Source organism: Onychomys torridus, chromosome 4 (genome assembly GCF_903995425.1).
Source record: "Onychomys torridus chromosome 4, mOncTor1.1, whole genome shotgun sequence".
Lineage (NCBI taxonomy): Eukaryota > Metazoa > Chordata > Mammalia > Rodentia > Cricetidae > Onychomys > Onychomys torridus.
In genome coordinates this window covers 96,145,142-96,160,696 of record NC_050446.1, presented here as the reverse complement: position 1 = coordinate 96,160,696, position 15,555 = coordinate 96,145,142, and the positions used below count along the sequence as shown (strand labels likewise).

At 43.7% G+C, this 15,555-nt stretch overlaps 1 protein-coding gene across 3 annotated transcripts in view; it reads left to right on the top strand.

The window, feature by feature from the left end:
- The first annotated feature begins 1,177 nt into the window (after nt 1-1,177).
- Frmd5 (FERM domain containing 5) overlaps nt 1,178-15,555 on the top strand; it is a 276,390-nt gene continuing 262,012 nt past the window's right edge. For all 3 annotated transcript variants that reach the window (XM_036183550.1, XM_036183549.1, XM_036183548.1), the window contains exon 1: nt 1,178-1,486. In XM_036183550.1, coding sequence (XP_036039443.1) covers nt 1,385-1,486 — 102 coding nt within the window. In that variant the 5' untranslated portion in view covers nt 1,178-1,384. The remainder of the gene's footprint in view (nt 1,487-15,555) is intronic.

Below are 15,555 nucleotides of genomic sequence, written 5' to 3'. Positions count from 1 at the left end.
GCATTGACATTTCAGCGCTGGACCTTGTCACATGCTAGGCCAGGGTTCTACCACTGAATTACACCTCTATTCTAGCTTGATTCCTTTATGACATTTCCTTCCATTGAAATCTTTGAGGGTAGAGCTAGTGAGATGGTTCAGCGGGTAAAGGTGCCTGCCAGGCAAGTCCGGTGACACGAGTTTCAACACTGCAAATCACATAAAAGTGGAGGGAGAGAACTGGTTCCACAAAGTTGCTCTCTGACCTCCACCCTTGTGCGTGGCCCCTTAGTGTTCATATTCCCTGAACGCGCACATCCTAATATTACTAATCATAAAATCTTTGAGGGTGGATATGTCTCTTAATGAAGTTCTGGAAAGGAACTTTAAGTCTGCTGATGTGGAGGTCACAAAGGAAAGAAAGCATTTTCCCCTTTTCTTTGTGTGCTGTACAGCTCCGGACCTATTGTGTTTCGCTGAGGAAGTCTGAAGATGCAGTATTCTTTCTAAAAGTGCAAGGAAAGGTCCATCACTTCCTGTTCCTTAGCCAGCTATAGAGCACACCTCAGGCTCCTTTTGTCTTCTGATAATAGAAGGAGGGTTAGAGCGCAGGGATTTCTAGGCGCTAAATCCGGGCGCTTACACGCTTCTGTGGTCGCAGCAGTGTAAGTAGCTATTGTAGGACAGATGTTCACCAAATTAAGGGTGCGCGAGAACAGGGGCCCATGGAGCAGACTTAGGCTAGCGCACAGGTGGGGGCAGCCGCTTGGTCTGGAGTCGTGGGTGCCTGTGTTCTGCAGGTGCCGCCTCCTCGCCTTGGTTTCCAAGAGGGCAGGAACCGCGCGTTGCAGGGTGCAGGACTTGACTCCTGGGACAGTTCAAATGTTATTCCAGGTAGCAGACACCGATCTTGTCAAGTGTCCACACATGGCCCAGCCGAGGACAAACAGCATTCATACCAACCACCGCCCGCGAAGGGAGCGAGCGAGGGCTTGGGACGCTAGAGGGCTGGTCCGACTGGGTTCGGTACTGCTGTTTTTGCGACCATTGCTTCCTCAGCCTGCTCATCATCCCTATTCCCTATTATGATTGGCTTTACCTCCTGCCAATCGGTTCCGCCGCGCTGACCTCCATTGGCCCCCTACCTAGGCCCCGCCCCATGAGCTGGGCACGGGCAGTGGGGCGCCCGGGAGAGAACCCAGCTTGCTTGGGGCTTGGGGGGGGAGGCGGTGGTGGCTCTGGAGAAGGAAGAAGAGTGGGGCGGGAGGAGGCAGCGGCGGCGATCCGGCCAGGGTGATGGTACAGGTGCCAGGGCCCGGCGCGGAGCTGCCGCGCTGAAGGGCGACGGGTCCGGAGTCCGCAGCGCCGCCGCGTCGCTCCCGGGGACGGGCGAGCGGGCGGGAAGATGCTGAGCAGGTTGATGAGCGGCAGCAGCAGGAGTCTGGAGCGCGAGTACAGCTGCACCGTGCGGCTGCTGGACGACAGCGAGTACACCTGCACCATCCAGGTCAGCGCCGCGCCGCCCGCCCGCCCGCTCGCGGGATCCCGCTCCCCAGACTCGGCCAAGTTGGCGGGGGGCCGCCGCCCGGGGTCGCCCCAGCTCTAGCCCCGGCGCAGCGCTTTGTCCGCCCCGCAGCCGCACCGCCCGGCGCGCGGCATCCCTGCCCGAGCTCAGCCGGGGGCTGGTACCACGCGCCGCGCGCCCCTGCGGGGTGAGTCGCGTCCGGCACCCGCAACTCCTCTGCTCTACGCCCTCCCGGGCGGAGGACCCCGGGTCCTGGTTCCTCCTGCCGGCGGATAGGCAGCACCTTGGGGCGGGCGTCCGGAGCTAGGCGGGCAGGGCAGGAGATGCCTGCCTGGGTCGTCCCGTCGGGACGCGGGCTGAGGTTCCCCGGGCCCCGCCAGGCCCGCCAGCCAGCCTTTATTTCCCTGGTTGGAAGGATAAAGGTTTATGTCATAATTTCTCTCGAGCGTTTGTGAGTCAGACGGAACGCGCAGCCCATGCAGAGTGGCCTATTGAAGGCGCCCAGCCCTCTGAGCTTTGAGGGTTTAGCTCCCTTCCTTGTTTTTTTGATCCCCAAATCTCAACGTGTTGGTTATTTCTGGGGGTGGGGGGCGTGAGGCAAAGATTTAGCAACAAGTCCCAGAGATTTGGAGGTTGGCAGTGGCTGGAAAGAATCGGAGACTTATAGAAAAGCCAACAATGCAATAATGCCGCACAGCATTTCTTTCAGAACCTGGCGTTTTGAAAGGATTTTTTTACAACCCCTGGCTTGTGTCCCTTCACTACTGCTGTGTGGCGCGTCAGGAGTCATATAGTGTTTTCCCCAGGAATGCAGTGTCTCCTTTATAAAGTCAGAGATTGAAAGCACCGATAATGCCCTCGTGTTTAATTCTTCTACCAGAGGACCGACCCTACGCTCACTGCCAGAAACTGTTCTTTGTGGAGAAGCAAATTGAGTTAGACCCGGGAGGGTCTCACCTGAACCCTTTCCTTTCCCGCAAGAATCTGGAGGAGGCTTCTATGCTCAGATGTGACAAAAACTGCCTGCCTAGACCCTACCCCCAGGATGCCCCCATCCATCCGTCCGTCCATCCATCCATCCATCCATCCATCCATCCATCCATCCATCCATCTTGCCAACAATGCTCAATAGCATAAAATAGAGACGTGTGAGAAAGACGCTCCAGTGTCTGAGAGCAGCTGCTTAATGCTGACTGTGCTTACTTCAGCCTGCCCCTTTCCAAGGACTCCCCCTCTCCAAGCCCCGAGCTTAAGTGCTGACTGCTGCCAAAGATCCAGGAGAGTAGAGATAGAGCACAGACTATCTTTTGAAGACTACTTAATACAGATTAAAAGCCCATAAAGATGCTAGCCATTAAGTGAAAGGGTTTTTGTAATTGGCTATGTCGGAGAGATGGTATGTATTACTTCCCTACTCGATGGCGTGCTACTTTTTGTTTCTATGGTGTCATTGTTTCTATGTACAGTTTTCTCCCTGTTTTGTTTTAATGGAGGAGGAGAAAACATGGAATTGACACCTTCGCAGTTTGAGTACACTGTCAAGAGCTTTTAAAGTCTTTGTCTTCTCGTTTAAAAATTTAACAAATGTGTACAATAGCCTGCCGAGGGCAGTGTGAGGTTTAGACTTCATAAACCTTGAGAATACTTTTGTGGTTATAGTGACATAAAATTTCTCCAGTAGATCATTAACTCTTGCCAAGGTGTAGAGATCAAAGGAAACATCACTTCTCGAAAAATGTTTATAATCTTCTGGTTTTAGGTATCAGAAAAGGCAACTTTTGATTCTCCCTTGTCCTCAGAGCCGGTGAGGTTGATTACTATTGTAATTGTGGATGGTTCTTATTGTCACTGAGAAAAATATTTTAAAGTTAAATTGGACTGATTGGAGTAATGTTTACTGTATTCTACTGTTTGTGTTCAGTTTTTGTTGCTTTTATTTTATAATTTAACGTTATAAAAATTAGTCATGGCCCCTGTACACAGTCTAGATGTGTTTATCATTGTACACGGTGATTTGGTGCCAACTCTAAAACAGAGGAATTGTAGCAGATTTGCCATTTTTTACACCACTATTTAGATAGTATTTTGCCTTTGTTTTTATCCATATGAGAAAAGGTTTGAAAAAAGACAGTTATCTACAGGACTCTAATATTTTTCTATATACAGCTTTTTAAACAAAGCATTTGGAGATTAAACTTTTCTTAGCAACTTTCCCATTTTATATTTTTACTGTGTGTGTATGTGTGTATGTCTGTGTCTGTAATGTGTGTGTGTGTGTGTGTGTGTGTGTGTGTGTGTGTGTGTCCCCACATGTGCTTACTTGTTAAACACTGAGTGCAGTTTTAACATGGGAAAGAGGGATGGGCTCCTTATGTAGCTAAGCATTATTTTCAGTACTTTAAGAATGGCAATACTGTATATTTTAAACCTTTTGTTGATGATTTGGACTCCTTTCTTCTTGAAGTGTTACACTTTCATTTAGATATGGTGTCTATTTTAGAAATATTTTTATGGCTTTTAAAATAGCCAGAGACCATGTAGAGCAATACAGAATTAGAAATATACCAGTGAGTTGGTGTCATGAAAGCCATGTTTGGTAAATTCCAGTTGTACGGCAATTCTGTCAAGGTATTGGTTTAGCGGCATTTCATAATGCAGTTCTAGTGAGCTGGCCTTCAGGATGTGATTATTAAAGTAACCAGTCTTCTGTCTTTGCGAAGAAGGCTCTCCCAGGCACAGGCCTACTCTTTCATCCTTTCTGATGTGGAAATGCATCTGTAGACCAGGAGAAATGAAAGCATACGTAAGAGGATTGCACTATAATTGCTCCCCTGTGAAGAACATTGTTAACAGCCAGTTTTGAAGGTCATTGCCTCATACATTCAGATCCTCATTTTTGATTCTTCTGTTTTTAATCTTTACAAATCTGTATTCATTTTCCACATTTACTACCTGACTATTTGAGAGGGAAAAAAATGAAAAATTAAAATACTAACTAGTATCATTGAAGTCAACCTGAATGGAATAATTTAAATGTGTAGACATGCTTTGTCCTAAGGAATACACTTTTAATAGTTTATGTATTATTTAGGACATAGTGCAGATGTTTGGGAGCAATATCTATTGGTATTTTCAAATAATAAGTATTTTCAAAAGAGGCATTATAATATTTCGGGGGTGATAACTGAAAGATGAAACCACCTTAGAAATGAGTTACATTTTATTTGGGACACATGAAAACCACAGATGAAGCAGCCAGGTTAAGCAGATTTTTCAGTTAGTGTTATAAACAAGCTGTGTATGCAGAGGCAGTTCTGTAGAGGGGCCAGTGCTTGGATTTGAGACCTGGAAGGAGGGAGGGAAGGAGGGATGGATGGATGGATGGAGGGAGGGAGGGAGGGAACACATGAGTGGGGTTCTGGGCTTGCCAGGGATCTCTGCCTTCATTGTACCTCATTTCCCTCACAATGGCATTATGGATTGATTATATATCCATTGTACTAAATGAGGAAAATGGGATGGTGGATTGGTAGGTGGGCCCTGTACTGAATGGCTGATTACATGCTAAGCATTCTGTTAGACACTTTGTGCCTTACAGAAAAGAGATGGGTAGTATTGTTTCTGTTTTATAGATGAAAAGGCAGGTCCCAGAGGTCAAAGGAATTTACTTATTGTTAGTAGGTGACCTTACTATATTTAAACCAATGTCTTTCAATTTCTTAATCTTATTCACTCTCTATTTTGACTTCCTAAATTGCTACCTATTTTCCTACCTTAATTTTCTCATATGTACAATGGAAATATTAATGCTTATTTCATAGCAAAAAGAAAATTACTTGGAAATATTACAAATAAATGAGGAACATTTAAACACAAAATAGAATTGAGAAATTTGTTTTTTTTTTTTTTTTTTTTGAGATGGGGTTTCTCTGTGTTGTTTTGGTGCCTGTCCTAGATCTGCTCTGCAGACCAGGCTGGCCTTGAACTCACAGAGATCCTTCTGGCTCTGCCTCCAGAGTGCTAGGATTAGAGGTGTGGGCCACCACTGCCTGTCGAATTGAGAAATTCTTACTTTTTTTTTTTTTTAAAGGAAAATAACTCAGATTAAATCATAACTTGCCTTCAAATGATTTCTAGTTAGTCTCAATGAAGTTGTGAAATTCCATCCTGGGATAGTATAACTCATTAGACCTTTCCTTTAAAAGTTAAGAACTTGGGCTGAGGAGATGGCTCAGCAGGTAAAGGTGCTTGCTGCCAAGGCTGATGACCCGAGTTTGACCCCAGGAGTCCCCATGGTAGAGGAAGAGAACCAATTCCTACAAGCTCTTCTTTGACATCCCCACCCATAAATAAAACCCCATGAGTTCCCCTTTCTCTCCCTCTGTCTTACCTATGTCTTTGGCTTTAGGAGGATGCTTATTCTTGGACTATGGGTTGCTTTTTCCAAGAATTTCTGCTTCCTATTTTGTAAGTGGAGCCCTTGGTTTCATTAATGCAGAAGTTGGTAGAAAATTAGGATAATTTTATTCACAGAGAAAAACACAAAGCTGTTGTATTTTCATGAATATTGATTTTTTAAAAAAAAAATACTTAACAGGTAATTATGCTGTCTCAGGATCTGTTACAATAGCAAGTCAGTCTCTAGCTCTTGAAATTAAGATAACTGTAAAATTAGCCTCTCAGAATCCTAAAAACACTCGTATTGCTTTTTAACTTCAGTATTAAATATTGTATAAAACTAATCAGATATTGTATAAACTATATCTTCTTGGCACAGAAGATAAACTGAATCCTTGACTGTCCCCTCATTCTTGCTGTTTATGGAGGGGCATCGGCACTCAGGGAACCCAGAAACGTTCACCACAACGGATTTTACTTATGGGCATTTGTATGAATTTGCATTCCGTTAAATGCTTGGCATGAATGTGCTAGATGAGGCAATTCAGCAAGCCATGTAATAAAAGAACATGAAATTTTGAGTTAACTTTGTAGCCCAGAGACTCATTTATCATAGCTGTGCTATCAGCAGCAGCAAACATTATAAATAGACTTTTGTTTGTTTGTTTATTTGTTTGAGATAGAGTCTCTCTGTCATATAGCTCTGGCTGCCCTAGAACTCACCATACAGGCCAGGCTGATATCGAATTTCTGGAGATCCACCTACCTCCACCTCCCAAGTGCTGGGATTATAGGCGGAACCACCACACCAGGCAAACAGACATTTTTTTGTTGTGGATTTGCAGTGGTTTATGCACAGGTTTGACATGTGATGCAGTATCAGAAGCAAGGCATTCATTTTTGGAAGAACTTTAATGATAATATAATTATTGCTGTACTAAATTGATAAAAAAGCTCTTTTTTTTGTAGAGAATTATACTTTGGAACATATAAAGAATATAAGAGCAACCTGTAAGTTGTGAACCTAAAAACTATAGAACCTAGCTTGAGGCCTCTACATTAAAACCAAAACAAACAAACAAACAAACAAAAAAACCCCACAAAACCCCAAAACAACAACAACAACAAAAACTCAAACCATTTGTTTTGATGTGTGCTGTATGATTGCAGCGGTGACACCCACAAATTTCATGTACCTGAAAACAGTAAACATCTCCTAACTCTATAACTCATTTTAACCCATCTCTCCAGACCGGTTTTCTAAGGTCAGGTGTGTAAATTTGGTATTCATGGGGTCTTTGACATGTCTGATGATGCTGCACTTGTCCTTTGTTGAGTTCATGGTACCCAGTCAGTAAGCACTGCGGTCTGGTTTTTCTTGAGTCCTTTGGGGCTTCTTCCCCATTCCTGTAGGCACAGAGAGCCTTAGAAAATGAGTACTGTGTCAGTGAGGAAGAGCTTCATGGAACCTTCGTGGCCTGCCAGCATTATCGTTTTATGAAGGCAGCATCCTTCACGGCTGCATAAAACTCTTAGATTCCTATCGCCAAAGCCATTACTCCAGAATAGGATGTGGACCTCCAAGTAAACCGTGCTGCCTGGCTGTCCTAGTGAGGGCTACTTCAAGGTGAAGTCACATTTGACAGGCAGCCTAGTCTACAGCATGCTGTCTGAACCAGCAGACCCATCTTCGTGGAGCAGCTCCCTATGGGTCTCTCTCCCTTAGGTGCGCCATACAACACAGGAGAATTTGGAGAGGATTGACGACACCTTGCAATGCTCTCATCTGTGTGGTGCTCAGAGCGGTAGTGATGGTCATCTGGTGGTCTGATAACCATTGTCCCTCTTGCCTTCTGCCGTTGATTCTTCAAACTCAGGTCATCGTTGTGTGTTTTTTGTTTGTTTGTTTTGATTTTTATGCAGCTGAGCAATTTGAGGAGCACTAAGCCATTTTTATTCCCTTGTTGCTGGGTGAGTGTTCCCCTAAGGTCAAAATACCCAGTCATATGTCCATTCTAGCATTGAAACAGGTCTTCTATTCCTTTAAGACTCTGGGTGTAGTGACCAATACCTTAAATATAGGGAAAGTCAAAGATGGACTGTGGAGAACAGAATCAAAGAGTACTTACTTCTCCCATGCCCCTCCCATGTGTGTGTGTGTGTATGCTTAGATTGAACTTAGATTCCTTAATTGTTCTCCACTTTTATTTTTTGACAGAGGTTCATCCTCTTAACCCGGAGTTTCACCAATTTAGCTGGACTGATTGAACAATGAGCTCTGGGAACCCTGTCTCTGCCTCCCAGACAGGTGCTGCCATGTTCAGCTTTTTATGTGGGTGCTCGGGATGCAAACTCAGGTCCTCGTGCATGCATAGCAAGCCCTTTGCTGACTCAGCCATCTCACCAAGTCCCTTGAACTCCAGTTTTTCTGAGACTGATCCCTAGATGTAAATCATGGCCTCTTCCAAGGCTGCTGTGTGATTGGCCCTGACTGATGCGAGTATTCTGACCAGTGTAGACCAGTGTGTCTGTATTTCACCAGCTGAAATGATTTTTCTTTATTTCTACAGATGGTGTTTATGATCTTTCCAACTTACTTATGTTTTAGGTTTGAAAGACAGGAACTTGGTGAAAGTCTCTAGGCTTTTGCCTGTGGATACAAGATAAAAAAGCAAACAACCCTCCTCACAAACGTGAATCAAGTTTTCTAAGGAGACCCTTCCGTGCCATGCTCATACAGGAAAAATAATTGGGCCACATGCTTGGCATCCATTGAGTTTTTGTACAATAGTGCCATTCACTCGTCTACAGAAAACAACCCATTGACAGTGATGGTAGCTGTCACCCCCCACCCCCCTCTCTCCACCCCTTCCTCCCCACCCCCCCACCCCACCTTCTGTCTACTTGCATGACTGTGACCTCATCTCTGATTTGTACTGAGAAGTGCTCTGGACCACTCCAGAAGTGCTTTAAGACTCACTCTAAGTGTTAGTGATCATTTCAAAGCCCCAGAAAACTATTGCCTACTAAGGGAACCCATTCAAGAGCAGAACAGATTTAGCTGTCTCATGCATCATTCAAAGCATCTTCCTGTTTTATAACTCATAGCTCCCACTCCTTTTGTGGAAACTGTGAGCCCTGTCAAAAGCATGGAGGATGGAGTAAAGTAAGGAATGGATAAAGCCAGTGGCTTTCAAAGTATGATTGCTGGACCACAAAATTACCATGTACCCAATGGGGTACTCGCTAGAAATGTAAATTCTTGGCTGCACCTCAGCCCTAGTGAATCAGAAACTGGAGATCAAGCTCCAGAATCTTATGTATGTGTGTATGTATGTATATGTGTATGTATGCACGTGGAGGCCAGGGGAACAACCTCTGGTGTTCTTCAGGACTACCTACCATTTTTGAGGTACAGTCTCTCACTGGCTTAGCGGTCACCAAGTAGGCCAAGCCAGGGATCTCCCTGTCTCTCCTTTCTCTCCGCTGAGATGACAAGTGTGTGCCACATGCCAGCATTTCTTCTGTCAGAGGGGTTCTGTGGATCAAGCTCTGATCTTTGGCCAACTGAGCAACTGGGCCACCTTTCTACTTCCGAAGCCCTTTAGAACAAGATTTTCAGGTGGTTCTTATGCAGCCTAGGTTTGAGAAGCCCTGCCTGATTATAGAGGCCTCACGGGCAAGATTAGCAAGTCTTGTTTATTGGATATAATTTCTAATTTTTATTCTTGGAATGATCTTACTCTCTTACTTTGTTTGCACATATGCAGACCTATCTTCAGGTTGGCAAGAGTCTAAAGATTTTGTTCATCATACCATTTTGATGTTACATTTATCAGTTTCATGTTCTTCATCTCCTCTCAAAAATGATTTTATCATTACATACTTATTTACTTTTATGGATGTTTACCTGTATGTATGTGCACCATGTACATGCAGTGCCCATGGAGGCCAGGAGAGGGCACCATATTCCCTGGAACTGGAGTTATAGACAGTTATCATCCATGTGGTTGCTGGGAATTGAACCCAGGTCCTTGGAAGAGCAGCCAGTGCTCTTAGCCACTGAGCCATCTCTCCAGCCCTTGATCATTGCATATTTATGTATTGTTTTTCAAACACATATTTTCTGTAACTTAAGGAGGCATAGGGAGCACAGGGAGAAAGACATAGTAAGTACCTTTGTCATTTAATGTAAGAAATTGCAATTTATAAGCTATAATCATCGTGGATTGGGGGCTAAGGCAGCTGATATACTTTGACAGTGCAAATGGGGGGGGGCTGGGAGACGGGGAGGGACTCCAAGTTAGTAAATAGTTTGCAGTGGAGGTGAAATTTGATCTAGGTTATGAAAGTTTGCCAAAGCAGAAAATGAGACTTGGGAATGGATGGAGGGTGTTCCAGGCTGAGTTAAGAAGCTACTTCAGATAGAAAAGCTGAAGATGTAAAGTCTTTAGTTTTTCTTTTATGGTGTTTATCTCACGTACTCTGGTATAGTTGAATCAAACAACAGAAATATACTTGCTGAGAAAGAATTACTGTCAGCAAAATTTCAATCATATTTGACAGGCTGAGAGGAATCAGTCCAAACTAAAAATAGATGCACAAAGCTTGTGGTAAATGATGTCTAATTCTAAGACTGTATAACACAAATTAAGATTCCTCACAAAATGATGGTAGTGCATTTCAATCTTAATCCTGTAGCTGTGGCAACTACTTATGAATTTTATTTCCAAGAATCTTCTTCTCTTGGGCATCAGTGTAATGATCAAATTCCAACTTTTAGCTGATGTTTAAAAAACTCTTGATGGACTCAGCTCTGCGTTGGCTGTGCAGTAGCAGTTAAGAAATGTGACGCATGAAGCCACATTTGAGCATCTCTGTCCCTAAACCTGTGCCCACCAAAAATAGCTTCCGTAGATCACCAGGACATACTTCCCTGGATTCCCCAGGGAACCCCTCCCTGCCAACTCTGAAGTTGCCAGCCCAACTCAGGGTGCACTTTTAGCGCTGAGCACAGTGCCAGGCCACAACTTTGGAGCTGGGAACCTCCAAGAGAGGAGCGCCTGGCATTTGGGCAATCAGCGTTTGGCAGATCGCCAATGCTTATAGGTTATTCTGCTCTGGAGAAAGAAGGGATCTTCTGAAGTCCGATGGATGGGGAGAGTTGATTGTGAGAACACTCTTCTGTCGGAAAGATTAAGGGGGTTTGAAGACAAGTGGTATTATGGGAGCCAAAAAATTTAGTAAAGGCCCTTAGGCCCAAGACTTGAACAAACTGATAGTGGTATATCAAAACAGCATGCTCCAGTGCACATGCAAACCTCTAGCTACTTCTATTGATCTTGAACCCACACAGTCTGGCACTTCATAGTCATAGAATTGTGTGTTGTCACCAGGCAAGTGTTGAGCCCTTTCTTCCTGCGCCTGATCTAACTTACAAATTTCTAATCTGGGCTCCTACCTCATCTTGAGGACACCTAAATGAAGGAGCTGCCCTTCAGCATTCTCTGAGGGTTTCCAATGCTCTAAGCAGGTTCCACTAAGACTCATATTTTGTTACACGTGAGCTAGGCAGATAAGAACATTGATCAGAATACTAGAGAGCAGAATTAATCAATTCACCGAAGGATGTCGTATATTTCCAGGGATAATTTAGCAGGTGGAAGCACCCACCCGGCTTCCTTTCTTTCAGATTTTTGTCTCTGGAGGTATTCAAACCCAAAGATAATATGGAGTGGAGTTCTGTAGGTCGGAAGGACTCAAGGGGCTGGCAGAGATGCCTAGAGTATTTTATGTAACAGTGAGCCTACCATTTCACACAATCTGTGCAACAGGCTAGACCACCAGCTCTTTGGGACGCTACGAGAAGTTATTCTATGAAAGGAGCTTGGTTGCTGAACGATAACTTCAAATTACACTCAGCCTCAGATTCAAGTATATGTGGACTATGTTGGGAAAAAAATAGTAGTTTGCTTGGTGTAACTGCAGAACTATGGCAGTGCCAGACTTTATAAGCAGTGGAGATACCCTGGAAAGCTAACACTCTCTTTGCTTACTTTTTTCTATGTACAAGTGTTTTGTTTGGATCTATGTATGTGTACTGCCTGTGTGCCTGGTACCTGTGGAGGCCAGAAGAGAGCACTGGATCCTGTAGAACCAGAGTTACTGATAGTTGTGAGCCACCACCATGTGGGTGCTGGGAACCGAACCCACATCCTCTGCAAGATACCAAGTGCTCTTAACTGCTGAACCAGCTCTCCAGCCCCTGCTTACTTTTTAATACATATGGGGTGATTTAGACAAGCTTGTTTAAATGAATAACCATATAACAGAAATCACGTCTAGGAACTGTTTTCTAATAATTTCTATGGTAAAGAAGACATTACTCACATTCTAATTTTAATATTGGCTACATTTGACAGTCTGATTATTTTTAAGAGACAGATATAATGATATACTGTCTTGCTGCAAATTAGATCTCCCAGCATGTCATTATAAAATATTATGGACTATTTTTATTAATAATATATCTTATATCAGATACCTTTACTTTGTGGTTGAAAGAATGTGTCAAGAGAAGTAGGAAAACTATTTTCCTTTCCTCAAATTCCATGCCCTCCCCCCTTGTGTTGAGGTCTAGCCAAGGGTTTTGTGCAAGCTGGGTCAGCAATTCCCCTCTGTGCTGTACTTGCAGATCCCGCAGTCTGTTTTGGAATTCTTTCCTGATGTGATGGTTTTTCTGCTCATCCCTTATCATCCTCTTTGCTTTATGCTAATTTGTACTTTCGGCCAGTCGTTTACTGTGTCCTCTCTCATTTATTTGGTACTGGAGATCAAGCCGAAGGCCTTGTTCATGCTAGCCTCATGCACAGCAGACTGTGCATCAACCTCGCTGCCAGCTCTAATTTCAGACACAGCTTAGGTTTGCCTTTGCCGATGTCAAGGTTCTACATGAGCAGTTGTGCCTTCTTTTGCCGGAGGTGGGAGGAATTGAAAAACAGTAAGCCTGGCAAGATGGCTCAGTGGGTAAAGGTGTTTGCCTCCAAACCTGGTGGCCTCAGTTTTATCTCTGGAACTGACATGATAGAAAAGAACCAACTACTCAAAGATGTCCTTTAACGTCCACACATGTGCCATGGTGCCCCCCAAATCCCTAATGTAGGTTAATATACAAAAAGACAGAGCATAATATATGGTGATATGTGCCCTTAAAGTTCATTATTAAACATAAAAGTCTCGCATATTTTAGTTAACTGGAACTTGAGACAGTAAGAATAGAAATCTGTCTTGAATAAAGTGACACACTGAGGTTCCAGTCTATAAACTTTTGAAAACTTTTGGCTTTGGCTGGATTAGTTGTTAAGTGGAGAATTTTCTGTTAACCTTTTTTTCTTCTTTTCCAACATGACCCCATGTCTCTTGTTGAATTTGAACTCGGGTCTGCGTGAGTTCACAGCTGTTCTCATGGCTTTCTGATAAAGTAAGCAGGGAGTTCAATAGTTTATGGTGAAAACCTAAGATCTGTGTTAAATGTGCGACTCTTGAGTGATTCTGAGATCCTGGCCAGGCAACGCGACCTCCAAGATGCAATGTGATTATTCCTCATCTGCAGAAAAGAAGGCTCAGATGGAAGGTCCCACTGGTCTCTTTTAGTGCCAGAATGTTCTGTAGTTCACAAGAGATTTGTTCATAGCCCAGTGGGTGTTTTTCTCTATCTTTCCCTGGATGAAGGATGTTGGGTAGAGCTGCAGTTAGTCTTAGAGTGAGATGTCAGAGGAAGAGCCTGGTGCCCCCCTGTCTGTGATCTGATCTTAGTTTTGCAGAACACAAAATAACATTTTAATCTCCCGTCTAACACAAGTTACATTTTGGGAGATTATATCATGTTAGTTAAAAATCCTAAGAGCTCTTTTTAAAATTAGTGCAGAATCTGAATTGGTTATATTTGGATTAATGACTACTAGTTTCTGCTCCTGGAGGCCATGATTTTAGCATCAAAGGTGTTGGACGGATAGACTAGAACGTTGTTTGGAATTCAAATGGTTTTGAGGGATAGTCTTGCAGGTTGTGTAACATCTCGGAAGCAATCCCTTTGCGTAGCAGTGGTTTAGTAACTATGTATCCATGAGACTGAAGGTTTTTTCTCCCTGAACAGCGTATCAGTGAACACTGAGAAGTCTGTAGCTCTTTCCTTTCCACTTTATCATAAAAACTCTTATTCTAACAGATTAATTAGGTATGACTTAAATGTGTTTGTGCTTTTTTACCAAACAGGTTAATTTTTCTGTTTCTTTTCCTTTTTTAAAAAAGGTCTAGACAGGCTGGTGAGATGACTCAGTGGAAAAAAAGCCCTGCCTCAAAGGTATGAGGACCTGAGTTCTAGCCCGGTAAAGGTGGAACCAGTGTAAAGGTGGAAGCAGAGAAAGTTGCCATCTGGTTTCCATACACATGCCATGGCATATACATTGCTACACATATGCGCTCTCTCTCTCTCTCTCTCTCTCTCTCTCTCTCTCTCTCACACACACACACACACACACACACACACACACACACACACAGAATAAGTAAAAGAAAAATATTGCTAAGGTCTAGACAGGGGATGTGATCTGTTTAGTTTAACTAGGTGACTAGGTTTGGGAGTTTCTTAGGACTTATTTGTCAATACAGTTTCCCCCTTAAATTAATGAACTTAGCTAGATTACTTAAATTTTATGTTGACTTTTACTAGTTTATCTTTTACAAGGAGATTGTTTTCTTTTTTTAACTAATTAGTTCTTTTTTTTTTTTTTTTAAATTTTGTGTGCATTGGTGTTTTGCCTGCATTTATGTCTGTCTGAGGGTGTCAGATCCTCTGGAACAGGAGTTACAGACAGTTATGAGCTGCCATGTGGGTGCTGAGAATTGAGCCCAGATCCTCTGGAAGAGCAGTCAGTGCTCTTAACCAGGGAGCCATCTCTCCAGACCAGGAGATTGTTTTCTAACTTTGACTTTAAATCTCAAAGGAGAGGTTTCTGACCTGGCCTCACAGTTATATTATTAACTGTGTTGTAGGTGATGTTTGCCTCTCCCTCCCTCCCTTCATTCCCTGACTGGTTCTCACTCGAGTTCCGGGTATCCTGGAATTCACCAGGTAGCCCATGTTGGCCTTGAATTCATGGTGATTCTCCTGCCTTACCCTCAGTACTGGAATTGCAGACGTGAGCATCCCATCATCGGCGACATTACAATCTCCCCACTGCTGTGACTTCTTGGCTTGTTTTTCAGTACTGGGGATTGAAGGTAGGGTACTCTGCCAGTCAGGCGAATGCTCTACCACTGAGCTGCAGACTTGCTCCTCATGATGACACGCAGGGGAGACATGCCGCGTCTGCTATTGAACCCAGTGAGGATGAATTCTGGACTGCTCTAAAGGTAGCTGTTCTTTTGCTTTCAGGCTTCCCAATACTGTTTGGTTGTTGTTTTCACCCCGATAGTGTAAATAAAGTGTCACGCTTTTGCTCTGTGGCAGGAGAATACTTGAGTCCAGGCTACCCTGGGCAACACAGAATAACCTTGTCTGGGGGAAAAAAAAAGTCAGTTTTTTGGAGGGTGGGTAGAGGGAGATATACATTTACTTAGAATAAAATTTGTACCCTTTTCAGATTTCTACT